The following is a 17,997-nucleotide window of genomic DNA, read 5'->3' as shown; positions in this document are numbered from 1 at the left end:
CTTGTTTTCCAAAGTAAAAATCTTAAAACTTAAGATTCCTGGTAAGACCCGCATAAGGCTAGAGGGCGCTGAGAGCAGCACCATTGAGTGTGTTCTGAGATTCAATGGAAGGTGTGATGTGAGATTCTGAGATTGAGATATTATTATATTTAATTAAATCAATTTATATTTTATTGATTGGTGATTATTGGTTTTTGACTTATTCATATTTGATGTGATATTATATTTTGCTGAACCACCACTGTTTAGAAACTTGGATTACCACTGAATCTTCAACCACCGATGCACAATGCCATTTTGAATTGTTTTACAAATCATTGTCATCCATAGCTTAAAACAAAGAATATTAAGCATTTTGATATTTTCCAGTGTTTTCAAGCACTGAGTTAGATTTTTGTGTGTTAACAGCTCGTATAAATTTTGGAAATAATCATTTCAGAAGAGCAAAAGAACTAACCAAAGATTTTCAATCTTTTTTACAACTCCAAGCAGTAACAATTTTTACAGGTTGTTCCATATGTCTTCATCAACTTACATCCCAAATATAAGTAGTTTAGTGAATATAGTACAAAGTCTGAGATCCGGATTTGTCCTGACTTCCAGATTTTTGTGATTTTTCTGGATATTAGATCATCAGTTTAAATCTACTAAGATGGCATATAGATATTATAAAATTAAAAATATGAAATTGTGATTTATGAAACAATGAAGCATTAATGATCTAAAGGGTATCAAAATTTACAAAAAAAAAAAAAAAAAAAAAAAAAAAGGCTTGATATTTTTTTTTACTTTATTAAACATTTTCTTTGAATGTAAATTTTTTAACTTGCTTCATTTTTTGTGCTAATACTTTCTCTTCAATTCTACAGACAGACATAATTTCTTGTTCAATTACAAAGTTCCAGTGTTGAAGTCCTGTAGTTGCTAAGTCAATAATTCTGATTGACTTGTCAATCAATTTTTTTTTTTTTTTTTTTTTTTTTTTCAGTAACCTACCTGTCACTTTCTTCACTATTGAGATTGGTATTTTCTGGATTGAGAACCATACTACAGATTTCGTCCTCCGTTAATTGATTGATGATTGGAGCATTGTCATCACAATGAAAAACTTCTTTTATATCATCTTCATTTATTACCCCTTCTCCACATTTCTTTCCAAAATCCATTAATTGGAAAATTTCACCTTTGTTTTGCAATATCCGTAAACCTTTAAAATTAGCGGCTATCATCATCAAATTTAGTTATCCTTCACTATACATATTTAGCTACGCATCATGAGCTTGGCAAGTGACAATAAGTTGTTCCATTAAATTTTATCTTGCTTCTATCGCGCACTGAGAACAATTAAGCCTGAATTGCATTAATTTAGTTATTTATTATACTTATGTCTAGTTCTTGCACATGCTTGCTTATCAGAGTTCTGAATAAATAAATTCCCTTATATACTTAAGCCTTATTGAGGGCCGGCGCTAGATATTTTACCGCTTGATGCAGTCTCTGTGAGACATAAATTCTGTGACTTGGTGCAGCCATACGTGCCCTTGCGCTAGTTCTGGGTTTATGTGAATAACAAATCAGTTATTCTTAATTCAAATAGCCCTAAATGTAATCTTTGAGTCTATCAGTATCATCAACAAAATCTATTTTTAGCATATGGAAAGAAAGTTTTGGTAAATTTTTCCTTGTCAAAATTTTTTAGCGCATTTAACTTAAATCTGTAATCATCACCAAGCATAATGTCAACAAAAGTTATCATACTCCTTTATTATTCAATTACTAACATAAAAAAAAAAAAATTTTAGACATCGCTACATGAGTCATTACTCAAGTTGTCATGTTTTGATAAACATGCGGTGATGAAAGGAGAGTAGAATAATGATTCGCCAGGTTGGCATCAGATTAACGATGTATCTATGTGGAATGTTTCGGTTTGAGATGTGTGCCAAGCAGATATGCAGCAATGGAGCTAAATTACTGATTGTACAAATTTATGCTAAAATGATTGTTACCTCAAAAGCAAGGTATTTTATTTATTTATTTAGTGTTGACGTGAAATTAAGAATCGGGACTCTCCAGATGTTTTATTATGCACGGAGGGGAGAATCAAATGCACATGCATAAAGCCTATGAGAAAAGCGTTGTTGATGGTTTTGAAGTCTGGATTTTAGATTATCCCAGGTAATGGATGTCCGGATTTCAGACTCTGTACTGTATTTGAGTTGTAAATTGATTTTCACCACAAAATGTATATGTTACCTTCGCATTGTAGTGTGGTATTTAAAACGTTAAAGCTTATCTGTGCCCTGAATAAATAAATTCCCTTTTTATACTTAAGCTTACTGAGAGCTGGCTAATAACATTTAGAAATTCACTTTACCAATACTGAAAAATTGTGGACGAAAATATTGAGTTTTGAATTTAAATGTCATTAATCTTGTCTTATATATATGCAGCTTAAGTGTTTGTCGGCGATAGTTTATTGGTTGCTTGTATAACTGTAAATTGTTTTATTCCCTGTGCAGTGCAGCGCAGGACAAATATTATGAGAAAGCTAAGCCGAAAAAATTAAAAATACAAGAGCATGTGCATTTAACATTTAATAAATAAATTTAACATCTATATATAATAGAATTCAGAAATATGCAACCAGCAAAAACTGGCAACCATGAAAAAACGAATAAAATGAAATAAATAAATATCTTTATTATATGCGGCTAAGTGTCTGTTTGTCACCGATAGTTTATTGGTTGCTTGCGTAACTGTACTAGCCAATGGGGGGAAGTTGCCATGGCACATGGTCACCGTTTCAATTGAGACGTAGACAATTTCCTGTAAAACTCGCCTTTGCTATGACCATCAATAAGTCTCAGGGCCAAACGCTTAAGCGTGTTGGCATTTTTTTACCTGAGCCTGCATTTGGACATTGTCAACTTTATGTTGCCTGTTCAAGAGTTTGTGAAAGAACATACATAAAATTAAAAATAATTGATGGTCCTCTGCAAGGCAAGCTTAAAAATGATGGAAAGATCTAGACAAGAAATGTTGTGTGCAAAGAGATCTTTGACACGTGAATTAACATTTTGTTATTTAAATCACCTTTCTATTTATTGAGCTAGTCGTGGCTCTTAAGAAATGTACCGCCAGTGGTTTCCTTCATTGCACTCTACTTTAAGGAATTAAGCAAGTAGAAGGGGGAAACACTGTGGGGCAGTAAGGGAAGGGCGTCCTTGCCGCCTGCCCTGGGTAATTCAGTTTGAATTAGCAAACACTTTGCACAAATCATTTTAATTACAATTTATAATATCTAGAACAGCGGTCATTTCGCATGGCCGCCGGGCTTTCTAGTTTTATAAAATTATATCAAAAAATTGTTTCCTGCCAATATTCCATTTATGGAACATACTATAAATCATTAAAAAATTTTAAAAATTGTTTTTTCTTTTTTCATAATTCTTATATTTGAGTTTTAAATTGATTTTTCACCACAAAATGTATATTTTACCTTCACATCATAATGTAGCATTTAAAATGTTAAGGTTTATCTGAGTCCTGAATAAATAAATTCCCACATATACTTAAGCTTACTGAGGGCTGGCACTTGATATTTTGCCGCCTGATGCAATTTCTCCAGTCCTAAATTTTGCTACTACCCAAGTTCTGAATTTTCGCCACCTCTTAATTTGGGGCTTAATTAGCTTTCCCTAAATTCTAAAATATTTATCATCCCTTAATTTTGTAACTTGGTGCTTCTCTAAATTCCAAAAAAATTGTATTTCTTAATATCTGCTGCCCAGTGCAGCCATACGAGCTCTGGCATCAGTTCTGGGTTTATGTGGATAACAAATCAGTTATTCTTAATTCAAAAAGCACTAAATGTAATCTTTTGTCCTCTAAGTATCCTTAACAAAATCTTTTTTTAACATATGGAAAGAACATTTTGTTAAATTTTTCTTTATCAACATTTAGCACATTTAACTTAAATCTGTAATCATCACCAAACATAATGTCAACATAAAATGTTTCCATACTCTTTGTTATTCAAATACTAATATAGAAAAATTGTTTAGGCATCGCTGCATGTGTCATTCATTACTCAAGTTGCTGTGTGTTGATAAACATACGGTGATGAAAGCAAAATATAGTAGATTGATAATACAATAAATAAATAAAATATAGTAGATAATAATGATACGCCAGTTGTCCCTAGGAATAGAAAATATAAGTAAACTATCTTTCTATGTAAAATGTTTCGGTTTGAGATGTATGCCAAGCAGATACACAGCTATGGAGCTGAATTATTGATTACACAAATTTATGCTAAAATGATTGTTTCTTCTGTAACGTGGTGTTTTATTTAGTGTGAAGTGAAATTAACAATTGGGATTCTCCACATGTTTCCTTATGGGGAAAAAATCAATTGCACATGCATAAAGCGTAAAAAAAAACTTTCAAAAAACATTTTTTGTTTGTTGGTGGCTTTAGGGTTCGAATTTCAGATCATTCCAGATATTGGACATCCGGATCTTGGACTTTGTACTGCATAAAAAAATGGCAACACTTAACTTTCTCAAGATGTGAAAATTGATCAGCTAAGTACGACGACAACAAACACACTTTTTTCTCTTCTTCTTTGCTGATATTTAGATATTTATAGTAATGCAATATTATTAAATGTAAATGTAAGTACTTTACACCATACTTACTTTTATGTACCACAAGTGAATTTTTTTCATTTTGCATTAAAATTCTTTAAATGTTGATTTCATAAGCACTGTATTTCAGGAATAAAGTGCCATTCTGAAACCTAGTTTGATAATAATTGCTAAATGTATACAACATTTTTCTTAAATATTCATGTAAAATGCTGTCTTATTGTCTGGCTGTGTCTGTGTTGCAAGATATGAGTTTCCACCTAAATCATGTAATCATTTGGGCTTTTTTTTAAATTTTAATTTGATGTTCATGAAGTATAAAAACATAATAGTTGTAATGTGTTTAATTAATTCTGAAATTTCTTTTCAGTACCTCATTGATAAAGCTCGAGAAGTAAGATCAGATCTATTTGTTGTTGCCGAATTATTTACATCGAGTGAGGCAGTTGATAATATATTTGTAAATCAATTAGGCATCACAGCTCTAATACGTGGTATGATTCCAGTATTTATATTTTAAATTCATATACAATGCATCTACAAAGTTATAGGACTTTCTTTTTTTTAATGTAGGTTGCTGAATTCTAAGCTGCCATCGAGTAACTAGGGGCACTAATTATTGCTTAAATATTTCGACTTAGCTTTTTTAAAAATATTATGTGCTTTTAGGAAGTTTAAATAGAATTTTTTTTAATTTCATTTTTTGTCTGTTGATATCTGCTGTTCTGGATTTCAAAAGAAAAGAATAGAAGGAAAGAAAAAAAAAAAAAAAGATTCATTTGCACATAATTATCATCAAACAGTTAATTGGAAGGAAAATGACCAATCATCTCCTCCACCCACCAGTTTGATACATGCTGCAGACAACTGCTTTCTGTTTTCAGAAATGAAGCCACTCTAAAAAGCATCATTTGAAAGACATTTCTTAAATTTAGAAAGTCATAATGCAAAACTTCAGGAATATTTCAGTAGATGATGTCTGCAAAAGAATTTTAAGTTCTATCTTCAGAGAGTTGGAGAAATGTACTATATACTGAAAATTAAACGTAATTAAAGTTGTTTTCTTTAATTTATTATTTTTTTTCCTGAATTCAGTCCTAAATCTTTGTAAATGTATTTTCTTTTGTGTATAAGTAATATTAATAATTTCTCTGGAAATGCATAAATCTTGGTTGGAAATGAATTTTATCTGTTTAAATCAAGGGAATAAAAAAAAAATCTGCTACATATTTTTCATTTAACAAATATGCTGTATTTTCACTTTTTATAACTGTTTTCTTGTATTCTAAATTTTTTTGGTGATAATTTGTGAATGTACAGTGTTCGATGTTGAAAATGCAACACCAAGAAGGAGTGGTCAGAAATTTATGCAAATTTTAGAGTATAGACGAACGTCACTGAGTTATGCGAATGATGTAAAATGTACAGCTCACCAAGCTCTATAAGGGAAGGAACATGCAGAATGGGCAATATTCATGTCGTTATTTCTGCCAGAAGAATTATCGAAGAAAGTTGGTTTTTGTCCCGGAGGATACATGTAATAGGAGAGAATGCCAGGCCGCCATCAACGAACGCACTTCCAGCAGATAGACGATTTTACGAGGGGTATGGTGATCAGACCGAGAAGGTTGGGTTCGTCCTTACGTCAAATCGCAGCTGATATCCACATGGATGCGAGCACAGACTATGGCGAACATGTTTGGAACAAGGAAATGTGAGAAGAAGGAGGGGTGCAGGTACAGTTAGAGTGACGTCAGCATGCGTGGATCGACGCATCCGCCGACAAGCTGTGGCGGTCATGCAAGTCACTTGTACTGTGATTCTGTAGCATGTGCAAGATACCCTGGATGTTCCTGTGTCAACCAGAATCATTTCCCGTTGATTGGTTGTACGTGGCCTGCACTCACGGCGTCCATTAAGAAGACTGTCGTTGACCCCACAGCATAGACGCCAATGTTTAGAATGGTGCCGGACTGGAGCGATGTGGATAACAGAATGGCAAAACATTGTGTTCTCAGATGAGTCACGCTTTTGTTTATCCAGTGACAGTTGCCGCATACGTGTGTGACGTCGACGTGGAGACAGATATAATCCGGCAGTAACTGTGGAACGCCTCACCGTACGACAACGTGGCATAATGGTTTGGGGCGCTATTGTCTACGATTCCTTGTCACCTCTAGTTCGTATTCAGGGCACTATGACGGCCCATCGATACTTGGATAATGTACTGCGGCTGGTGGCAATCTTCTACCTTCAGGGGCTGCCTAATGCAATTTTTCAGCAGATAATGCGCTACCACACAGTGCTCACATCTGCCAACATGCTCTGCAAGGTATACAGATGCTTCCCTAGCCATCATACTCTCCTGACCTGTCACCAATCGAATATGTGTGGAATGTGATTGGACGCCGTTTGCAGGCTCTGTCCCTGCCTTGTTCAGAAGACGAATTGGGAAAAATGGTTGAAAGGGAATGAAGAGCCATTCCTCAGGACACCATCCGCACTCTTATTGACTCTATGCCTAGATGTGTTTCTTCGTGCATCGCTGTCCGCGGTGGTCCTACATCCTACTGAGCAGACACCGTTCTCGCTCTGTATTCTGACTATCAATTTGAAAGAAAAAATCACTTATTGCTGCTTGCTGTCTCTGTCTTTTTTCCAAATTTCATCATTTTCTGATCACTCCTTCTTGATGTTGCATTTTCAATGTCGAGCTGTGTATTTTAACACACATATACGCACATACATAGTACATTTCTGAATCCGGTCCTGATAACAGAAGAGTACCCAAAAAGCATACGCCAACAAGGTGATATTTCATGAATTTTTCAAACAATAGAGAAAAAGGATTTCAGAAATTAAATCAGCCTTTCAACTTCCAATAACACAAGAAACAAACTGTTGTATTTTTAATTATTTCTTTTTATTGTTATCGAGGCTAATCACATAAGTTTTCCCTCCCCCGTGCAATAGGATATTTTGCTGTTCCATTTGTCAATTTATTGTGCAGAATTTGTATAGTTTTAAATCAGTTCTGAGACTATGTGTTAATGCATATGTTGCATTGTCAGTAGAGCCAGTTTCTGCTCTTATATATGTTCTAGTGATTAGGAAACTGAACTGATATAATTATTTAAAGTAAAATCTGGTGTAATTGTGACTGGCAGCCATCTAATTAGGAAATATAATATTAACTTTATTAATAACACTCGAAGTACCAAATTCTGAATAAATTAATGTATTTTTATTGGCCGAAATGAACTAACTATATAATATCAATAAATCGTTTCTTTCTGAAGAATATGCCATGGGCAGAAATTATTCTGTTTATTTCTCATTCAAGGCAAAATCAGCATTTGGTAAAACATAGTATAATAAGAAATGTGAATATATTAGCTAATTATTTAGAAATGTGAATAATTTAGCCTTTAAAAAGTATTTTAAATTTTGTATCTGTAGTCTTATCATAAAAGAAATATAACAAAACGCAAATAACATGGAATTTTCCTCAGAGATATTCATACAATATCGTGCGATATGATCAGTAGTTATCCTTTAAACTACTAAAAATATTAGAATACAGTGGTATGCAAAAAGAAAGCTCACCGCAAATTCACTACAATCAACAACATCTCACTAAACAACTAAGCTGAGATGTTTCTCTCCGGCTTTTTAAAGTTTTCAATCGGTCCGAGAGAGTTCTTTGTAATTTCTGCTTCTAGAGATTTCTGGAAAGTAAAAGAGTAGAATTATGGTTATAGCTAACACGGTATTCAATATAAATTACGAGATATCTATTTATTAAATTTTAAATGTGCGTGCTCCTGTATTTTTAATTTTCCAGTGTAGCTTTCTCTTAAAATATGTCTCGTGCTGCATTGCATGGGGATATAAAACAATTTTAATTTTAATTCTACTAAAAATAGCTAACTAAATACAAAATCCATAACTCTGCCCTCTTTCCAAGGACTGTACGTCCCAGGGAGTACAATCCCTGGACAGGAAGCCAAACTTACGATTAAGACATTAATGCAATAATAAACATTACATTACAATGACAAACAACATAAAAAGTAATTACAATAAGTAACTTAAAACAAATCAAATACTAAAATAAATGACTGCACAAATTTACAAATTTAGAAACAAAAAAGACCATAATCTTATAGTATTTACATTATATACACTATGTACTAGTAAAAAGCTAACCTGTCGTAATGAATGACTTTAGGCTTAGAGTTTGATGACTTGCAGATACGAACTACGACATCTTTCTGCCTGTTTAGGATTGTGTATGGACCATCTCAAGGTGACTGTTGATTAGGACAGATTTCTTTCTGTTGAATCGGATTCTACAAACACACCTTGTCTACTTCATTGAATCGATGCCCTGTAGCTTTCGTGTCATATTGGGTCTTCATCTTCTTCGTAACCAAGTTTACTTGCCTCGTGCAAAATTGTGCATCACTTAAAACCATGTCTGGGGTTCTTGGATGTATTCCTCAAACGATGAAAGCGCACCCAGAGTATGACCAAACAAGAGGTCACAAGGCAGAGGAAGGTCATGACCGAAGAGCATCTGAGATGGGGAATAGCCTGTAGTCTCATGAACAGCACTGCAGTAAGCCAGTAAAAACAGTGGTAACTTCTTGTCTCAAACCGCCAATGAAAGCTTATTAAGGATGGTTTGATTAAACCTCTCTACCATGCCTTCTGACTGGGGATGCAATACCGTCATTTGGGTTTTGTCAATGGCAAATAGTTATTTGATTACAGCCAAGGTAAAATTCCTTCCCTGATCGGACTATAACTGAAGAGGCACTCTGAACCTGGAAATCCAGTGTTGTATCATTAACTCTGCTACTGTGACAGCCTCTTGATCAGAAATAGGATATGCTTTAGGCTACTTAGTGAAGTAATCAATGACAACAAGGATGTATTGTTGCCATCAGCAGTTCATGGCAGAGGTCCCGAGATGGTAAAGGTGATAAGTTCAGAAGGCATTCCTACGTTATAGTGTTGCAGCTTGCCTCGACTGAGTTTCTGTGGTCCTTTCTGACTTGCACAGGCATCGCAAGATTGGCACCACTTTTGCGCGCCATCCTTTGCATTACTCCAGTAGAAGTATTTGTGAACTTTTTGTTAAGTCTTCATTATTCCAAAATGGCCTCCTGTAGGGTTTTAAGGATGTCTGGATCTGAGATGCTGCCATTTCCATCATCTGATTCAAATTTCCGGTACAAAATGTTGTTTTGAATATGGAGTGAGTCCTAGAGAGCCCAATATTGTTTTGTCATCGGACTTTAGGTCAAAATATCGTACCAAGTAGGTTTTTCTGTTTGAGAACTCCATTGAATCAATTATGGGCTTAATGTTGCCATCCTCCATCTGGTCTTTCCTGACTTCTTTGTCACTCCATGGGTCTCAATCAGCCGATGTTTGATGTTGTAATTTGTCGCGCGACCTGACTCAGCAGCTCATGTTTCTCTTCAGCCCTGTACGATATCAGCTGTTTTCTGAGTGGGGTCTTCCAGACAAGTTGTGAGCATAACCAGGTGGGGATCCTTTCTGATGATGGATACTTATGTCCTCAGAAGCTGAATGCGGTTCGTTATTTTTAAAGTCCAAGGAAAAATTGTATTTCCTTAGAAAGCCCAATTCAATTATAAAAGAATCTGTAATCTCTGCTGCATATGTCGTATGATAGTAAGCAACACTTTCAAACGTGATGTTTACATTTAACTTCCCATGTATGTCGATTTTATTACCAGACGCAGTTTGCAGGGTAACGCAGGAGGCATCCAAATGTGTTCATCTTTAAACTGTTGAGCTAAAGCTTTCTGAATGAGGGTAACATTTGCTCGTGTATCGGTCATCATATTGCAAGGAACTCTGTTGATATGCCTCATGATGAAGAGTCCATTATTTCCACCATTCACTGCAGAAATCTAAAGCGCTTTGAAATGGGGCTTCTCATTATCCTTCAAATTCCTCTCTGCGATATGGCCATTAATTTTTTTTCTTGCGTTATGGCTGGGGAATGGTCTTTATTGTATGTGCCTTGGGGTGTTCTGCATTCCTCCGTCCATTGCCTTCAACACCACAGTTCTAGCCTTTTAGGCTTGGTTTCTTTTCATTCCTATTCCATCTAAAGGTACTAACTTGTCTGGTAAAATCATCTATTTTATTTTCTGTGCCCTGCGGTGTTCTGCAATTCCTTTGTATGTGGCCTTCAGTATCACATTTCCAACACTTCAGAGCCAGTTTGTTCTCACTCCTACTCCATATCAAAGCAATGACTTCTCCGGATAAATCATCTAAACGAGCCATGACTTGATCTTCTGGCCTGTGGACTTGAGCAGCTCTGATTGTACAGTGTTCTCTACAAGTTGCTTGCTGGATTGCCTCAAATTTCATGGCATACACTGAAGCGCTTTTGATATCTTTGACATCCGCCATTCGCAGAGCTTTCTGTATTTCAGTATCCTGTATGCTGTCGGTGAACTACTGCAGGGAGAGGATTTCTCTCGTTTCGCTCAGGCATTCCGAAAAGGCAAGGTTGGACAGCCTTTCAACATCCGTGGCAAACTCCTGGAGTGTTTCGGTGGGCTTCTGTTGATGAGATTTTAACTGAAGCCTGCTGTTGTCTTTTAAACATTTTCCTCCAAAGCGCAGCTCCGACACCCTGGATGAAACTTCGAAATCTAGCCTTTGGTTTTCCTGAAGAGTTTCAAGGATAGCCGCAGCATCTGCTCTCAGAGAAGCGGGGAGATGACAGGCTTTAGCTTAGGAATTCTATCTATTTGCATCTGTCATATAGAAAATTGTGTCTTATACACTTTCCAAGAGGTCTTCCCATCATATGTGGATAACTTCAGGGAGGGACGAACAGGCATGGGTAAAAATTTAAAACCATCAGAATTGCTCCCTGACGTCTTTACGAATTTCTTTAAGGTATCAACTTCTTTGGCTACTGCAGAAACCCTGTCATCAATTTCCTTTTCCATTTGTTGTTGAATGGCAGAAACTCTTTTTTCAATTTCCCCAACTCTGTTTTCAACCGTGTCAGTTCTGCCTTCCATATCTTCAAATTTGTTTTCTATTATGCTGGTGATTTCTCTTTTCATTTCGTCTTGGTCCACCTTCATTTCTCCTTTAACAGCTTTCATCTCATCTTTTAGACTTTCATCTCTTCTTTAACTGATTCTTGACCAGCTTCCATCTTTGCTTGAAGGGCTTTCAACTCCTTTTTGAAGGATTATCGGCAAGCTTTCATCTCTTCTTAGCCCACTTAATTTCTTCTTTAACTGATTTTTGATGAGCTTTCATCTCTTCTGTAATGGAGTTGATGGCTGCTTCTATTTTTTCTTGGACTGCAGCAAATGCAGTTATCAACTGCCTTAATTGTTCTTCCATCGTTCTTTTTATTGGCATTCAGTCCCACTTCTGACACCAAAAAGTGTTGTGTGCATACGGATTTGTGATTGATTGAATGTACAAAACCGATAAAAGGTTAATAAAATTTAGCAAAAGAAATATAGCCAAACGCTGTAATTTTCCTCAGAGATATTTGTACAATATCACGCAATATAATTAGTAGTTATATTACTACTAAAATGTTAGAATATAACTTTAAACTACTAAAAATATTAGAATACAATGCAATGCAAAGAGAAAGCTCACTGCAAATTTGGTACAATCAACAACAACAGCTCCCTAAACAACTAAGCTGAGATGTTTCTCTCTGGATATTTAAAGCTTTCAATTGGTTGTGAGAGAGTTCTAGTAATTTCTGCTTCTCAAGATTTCTTTAAAGCAAAAGAGTGGAATTATGGTTATAGCTAACACAGTAGTCAATTACGTTTATTCAATTTAAATATAAATTACAAGATATCTTTTATTAAATTTTAAATGCACATGCTTCTGTATTTTTACTTTCCCGGCACAACTTTCTCTTAAAATATGGCTCTTGCTGCAATGCATGGGGATATAAAACAATTTTAATTATAATTCTACTAAAAATAGCTGACTAAGTACATAATCCATAACGATATCTTATCTCATAAGCTAACTTAGTTTTAGTGCCAGAAAAAATGTCAAAAGTTGAAACAGAAAACTGTAAAATTTTATGATTGGTACCCTTCAATAGTGATAAGTATCTAGTGAGCAATTTAGAAATTTTAGCTATAATTGTGGATATACCTTTTCTATACTTTTTATTTATTCTTCTGCTTAAAACAATTACGATCTCACATAATTATCTTCAGCAAAAATAAGTGAAAATTCATGTTATTTGCCAAAAGTACTGGACCCTATACCTTTGTGTTGCATACAAATTACTGTAAATTCTGCCATTAGAAATTCTTTTAGCTGAAAAAAAAATTACATAAGTTTAAAAAAAAATACTTTAAAGAGCAGTTTTATTTATCAAAACTAGTAAAGTCGTTTTTTTACAGAAAAACTTTACATTTGATTAGAGGTTCATTCTCTTTAAAACCGATATCTGTCTAAGGTTGAATTTTTATGTACTCTTCTGTTATCAGGGCCAGATTCAGAAATATATGTGAGTCCACATACATTCATATGCACATGCATACGTGAACACATCCATCCATCCATACATACATATATTTCTGAATCCAGTCCTGATAACAGAAGAGTACAATTTTTGCTCTATGTAAAGGTTCAAACTACTATACTTTTCATCTGTTATATTAAAATAAATTTAATTAATTTTTATTTTTATAAATAAAGTGAATCATGCAAGTTTTCATATTTAAGAAATCCATTTAATCAATGAAAGAAAAATTGGAGGAATATACATTTATATGATCAAAGGTCAAAGAAATTTGAATTATAATGCTTTTAAGAATGAAATTTTCTTTTCCTTAATTACTGTGTATATTGATATATATCATGTATTTAATTACTCTCTCTTCTCTGTATATATATTTCTGAAAAAAAAAAAGAGTCACTACTATGAAAGCTTTTGATGAATAACCATTGCCCATATTCTAAATAAAGTAACATGAAAGGAGGAAAAATTTTATGTCAAAAAAGAATATTAAATTATTATTATTGCTTTTTTTTATCTGAATAGATAAGTTTCATTTTTTAACTAACATAATTTGCATGATTTTTATTTTTGTAAAATGCTGCTGAAAGCTGATTACAGATTGTAAATTCTTTATATGTAGGATGTAATTTTTTTACAAATATGGTGTATTTGATTGATAGCATTTTTTTTTTTTCAAAAATTGGCACATGAACGTTTTGAATTTTAAATATAGAAAACTGTTTATGTTACTTCTCTTGAAATAAAATAAATATTTAATTGCTAAAATCTTGCAGAGGCTATGGCAGCACCCGATAGTCATGAACAAGGGCGGCTGGTTTACAGGTATGGTGGATCTACGGTTGGAGCTTTTGTACATCCTGTTACACGACCTCTTACTAAAAACATTGCTCATGCTGTTTTTATGGATATAACACATGATAATCAATGTCCAATGCAGGTAACTTAGCTTTTTAATGTAAGCTTCATTTAACTGAAATTTCTGTATAACATGATTATCAGTACCCTCTCTAATGTCATTTAATTGTTAATTTAGTTTGCTTTAATTTGGAATATTTTCTTTATATGACTATCAGTGTTCTTGAATAATAAAATATTTACTCATGTATACATCTCTTCTACTAATAAACTTTTCCCTCCTGAAATATGCGTCATCTGATAAATGAATTCTCGTGTAATTATAACTGCCATATATAATGTTGAGCAAGATTCTAATTGATCTAAGCAGGGTTGCCACGCTACTTGGAAAACCAGAAAAGTCGGGGAATTTGAAAATTGACCAAAAAATTCAGAGAATTTAAATATTGTAGTCAAAATCTGGAAAAGTCGGGGAATTTCATACAGCTATTTTCCCAAAAAAAGCGAGTTTTGCGCCGACGTTGGAAGCGATCACTTTCTTGGCGAATTATCGCGTGAGCATCATTCGGCCAGCTGGCATAGAGCCAATTTTCACAGCTCCAATCAGATTGTCTTGTAAAAAGGCAAAGCAAGTTTCCAGCAACTTTTGGTTTCCATTAACCTCGAGTATGGAGAGCAGTGCTGTAGAAGTAACAAGAAATTGTGTATAGTTCGACTGCCTCATGAGCGCAAACAAGCACACGCCATTTGGACCGAATTATTTTCAAAATAGGTTAGCAACTGAAATATAAAATACTTATAAGTAAAATTTAATAAAAATGTAAAGACAAATAAAAATTTAAATAATTCTTAAATTTATGATGAATAGTTAAATAATAAAATAAAATACCAGAGCTCATCTTATTGGGTTAGTACCGTTTTGTCCTTTGTCATTTCATCTCCAGCTCAAAAAAGTGTCGTTTCATCCGCTGCCTTTCCCTACCAATTCCCTCTTTCCCATTTCATCCGCTGTTCGAAAAATAGGTGTTTACTTTACGATAAGACGAATGTCTAAAATGGTTTAGAGGAGATGACTGTTTCTACTTCGACTTAGCTAGATTTCTAATACTATTTAATATTTTGTGCAGACAAATTATGCTGAGCAGAATAATCAATTTCGGACATGTTTAAAAGGTCTGTATCTGAATATAATAACATTTTTGTTATATAGTATCCATGTTTTTAAATTTCACACATTTCTTAAACAGCAGAACCACGGTATCATTATTTTGATACACACACCCAAAACATGTATAATTAAGATTAATGTTACATTTTTATTAAAAGTAATGGGTTCTCTTTAAATGCAACCATTCATGCTTTTAGAGGATTTCACATGTGGTGGTCTTAAAAAGGTGATGTTCTCTACTAATTCTCTAAAAGCATAGATGGTCACATTTAAAGAGGGCTGACTACTTCTAATAAAGCATGCATATTAATGTTTATTATACATATGTTATATTTTTACTTTCTTTCAAAACAGCGATACTGTGGTTCTATTGCTTTAGAAATATGTGAAATTAATAAAATGGGCCCTATATTACAAAAACCTAATTATATTCAGATACACACCTTTTGAACATGTTTGAAATCCATTATTGTAATCAGAATACTTTGTCTACAGAAAATATTTAATCAATATTAGAAATCAAAAGCTAAGTGAGATTAAAGTAGTAAGAGTCATATTGTCTAACCCATTTTGATTGAAGTAAACAGGTGCTTGCTTTATCGTAAAGTGAACACCTGTTTTTCGAACAGCAAATGAAATGAAAAAGAGCCCACCAGCGCTCGAGTGGTAAAGTTGCTGAACACTAATAGTTCAGTCCGGGGTTCGAATCCTGGCTAACAGGGTGGCTGCACAGGTGTCTTCGTGGTTTTCCCCATGTGTACCTTGCATGTTAGCCAGTTTCCTATAAAAAGTCCTCCACAAAGGCATCCCTATCCCTCCCCTTAATCAATAGCCCTAATGTGCTTTGCCGTAACTGAATAAACCAAAACAAAAAAGAGGGAATTGGGGGGGAGGCAGCAACAAAAGAGGCAGCACTCTTCTGCAGGTGACAGGCGATGGGAGAAAAATTAGACGAAATGCTGTTTTAGAAGAATGGACTACATAACCAAATTTCTATCCATACACTGCTAAACAGTACATTATTTGCTCATCCAGGGCCTAAATTTAGCTAATGCTTGGCTTAATTCTTAAGAAATTGCAATTTTAGCCACAGTCCCCAAACAAGACAATGTCTGGTTATAACCAAAACTAACATAATTAAAAGACTCACTTGGCCTTTTTAAGTAGCTTTAATTAACAAAACACAAATAAGATAAAACATTACAATTAAGGGCATTATAATTATACATTTAAGTTACTAAGTAAATCTCGGGAAAACAGCATGCTTAGTTCATGACTCCCGCACATCGACTGAAGGCTAGAGTCTTTTTATTTGGTTGGTGTTTATTCTGGCGGCCGCTAGGTGGCGCTCGTTAAGCCGTGGGGTTACAGACTCTCCCTCTGGCTCGTACGACATCTCGGCGAAGAGCCAGAACTATGTTGGTTTGGTCTGCCTCATCTCCTATACTCTATCACCTGGTTCGTAAGACTTCAATGACCATAATATATTTTTGTGCTTTTAATACTCTTCAAAAATCACTGAATCAGGAAGATTCATTCAGAACTTCATAGAATCAAGATGATGCCCTCTATACTTCATTGAATTGGGTCAAACTTCATTAAATCTTGGTGATTCATCAACAGCTAGAATCGGGTTGATTCTCTTCAAACTTCATTGAATCAGGATGATTCATTCAAACATTTCTGAATTGGGATGATTCATTTCAAACTTCATTGAATCAGGATGATTCATCACACAACACAGAATCAGAATGATTCTCTTCATACTTTATGGAATCGGGATGATTCTTCTCAAAACTCAAGAATAGAATCAAGATGATTCATTTCATACTTCATGGAATCGGGATGATCCACTCTAAACTTACTGAATCAGGATGATTCACTTCAAACTTCATTGAATCAGGATGATTCATCTCGCAGCATAGAATCAGGATGATTCTCTTCATACTTCATGGAATTGGAAGGATTCACTCTAAACTTTACAGAATCGGGATGACTCTCTTCAAATTTCATTAAATCGGGATGATTCATCACACAACACAGAATCAGGATGATTCTCTTCATACTTCATGGAATCAGGATGATTCACTCAAACCTCCATAGAATCAGGATGATTCTCTTTCTTTAAACTTTTACTAAATCAAGATGATTCATTCAACAGCACTGAATCAGGATGATTCTCTTTAAACCTTCACTGAATCGGGATGATTCATTCAGCAATACAGAATCAGGATGATTCATTCAGTAGCACAGAATCAGGATGATTCTCTTCAAACCTTCACTACATGGAGTTGGATCTCCCCCTGGTTCAAAGCAGTTCTCTTGAATTTTTGCAATAAGCGATTTAGTGGAGCGCGGCGTTGTAGGCAGATGTTTACATCATCACTTCGAAGATTCACTAAAGTGGATGTTTCAAAACTTTAGCTTAATTAGAAATTTATAGAATTATTGTCTACATGTGTAATTAGCTATTTGAGTTGAATCACTTTCAAAATTATCTGAGACGGGCAGACCCAGACTGTAACTAACACTTGCAGATCCCTTTTTTCTGATTAGTCCCAAAAATGCATGTTATTGTGCATTCAATGTCTGTTGGAAAGTTCAATATTTGTTTGAAGAAAAATTATATGTTCAGAAATTTTATGAATTTCTTAATTACCCCTAACAATTACATAATATTTGAAAAACAACATCGAACAAAATCATTCATCTGAGATTACTTTGAAAACGAAACTAACATTTTT

The 17,997-nt window shown here is 34.4% G+C and overlaps 1 protein-coding gene across 4 annotated transcripts in view; it reads left to right on the top strand.

Annotated features, from left to right (window-relative positions):
- The window catches only part of LOC118201712 (glycogen debranching enzyme), a 155,497-nt gene that overhangs the window by 56,484 nt on the left and 81,016 nt on the right, over positions 1-17,997 (top strand). For all 4 annotated transcript variants that reach the window (XM_085820784.1, XM_035373860.2, XM_035373859.2 and 1 more), the window contains exons 10-11: positions 5,023-5,146; positions 14,004-14,167. In XM_085820784.1, the coding sequence (XP_085676910.1) occupies positions 5,023-5,146; positions 14,004-14,167 (288 nt within the window). The remainder of the gene's footprint in view (positions 1-5,022; positions 5,147-14,003; positions 14,168-17,997) is intronic.

The sequence above is a fragment of the Stegodyphus dumicola genome, chromosome 7 (genome assembly GCF_044657685.1).
Source record: "Stegodyphus dumicola isolate Sdum_Otavi_A_Nest chromosome 7, ASM4465768v1".
NCBI lineage: Eukaryota > Metazoa > Arthropoda > Arachnida > Araneae > Eresidae > Stegodyphus > Stegodyphus dumicola.
Note: the sequence above shows the minus strand (reverse complement) of the source record. Positions and strands in the feature narration are given on the sequence as shown.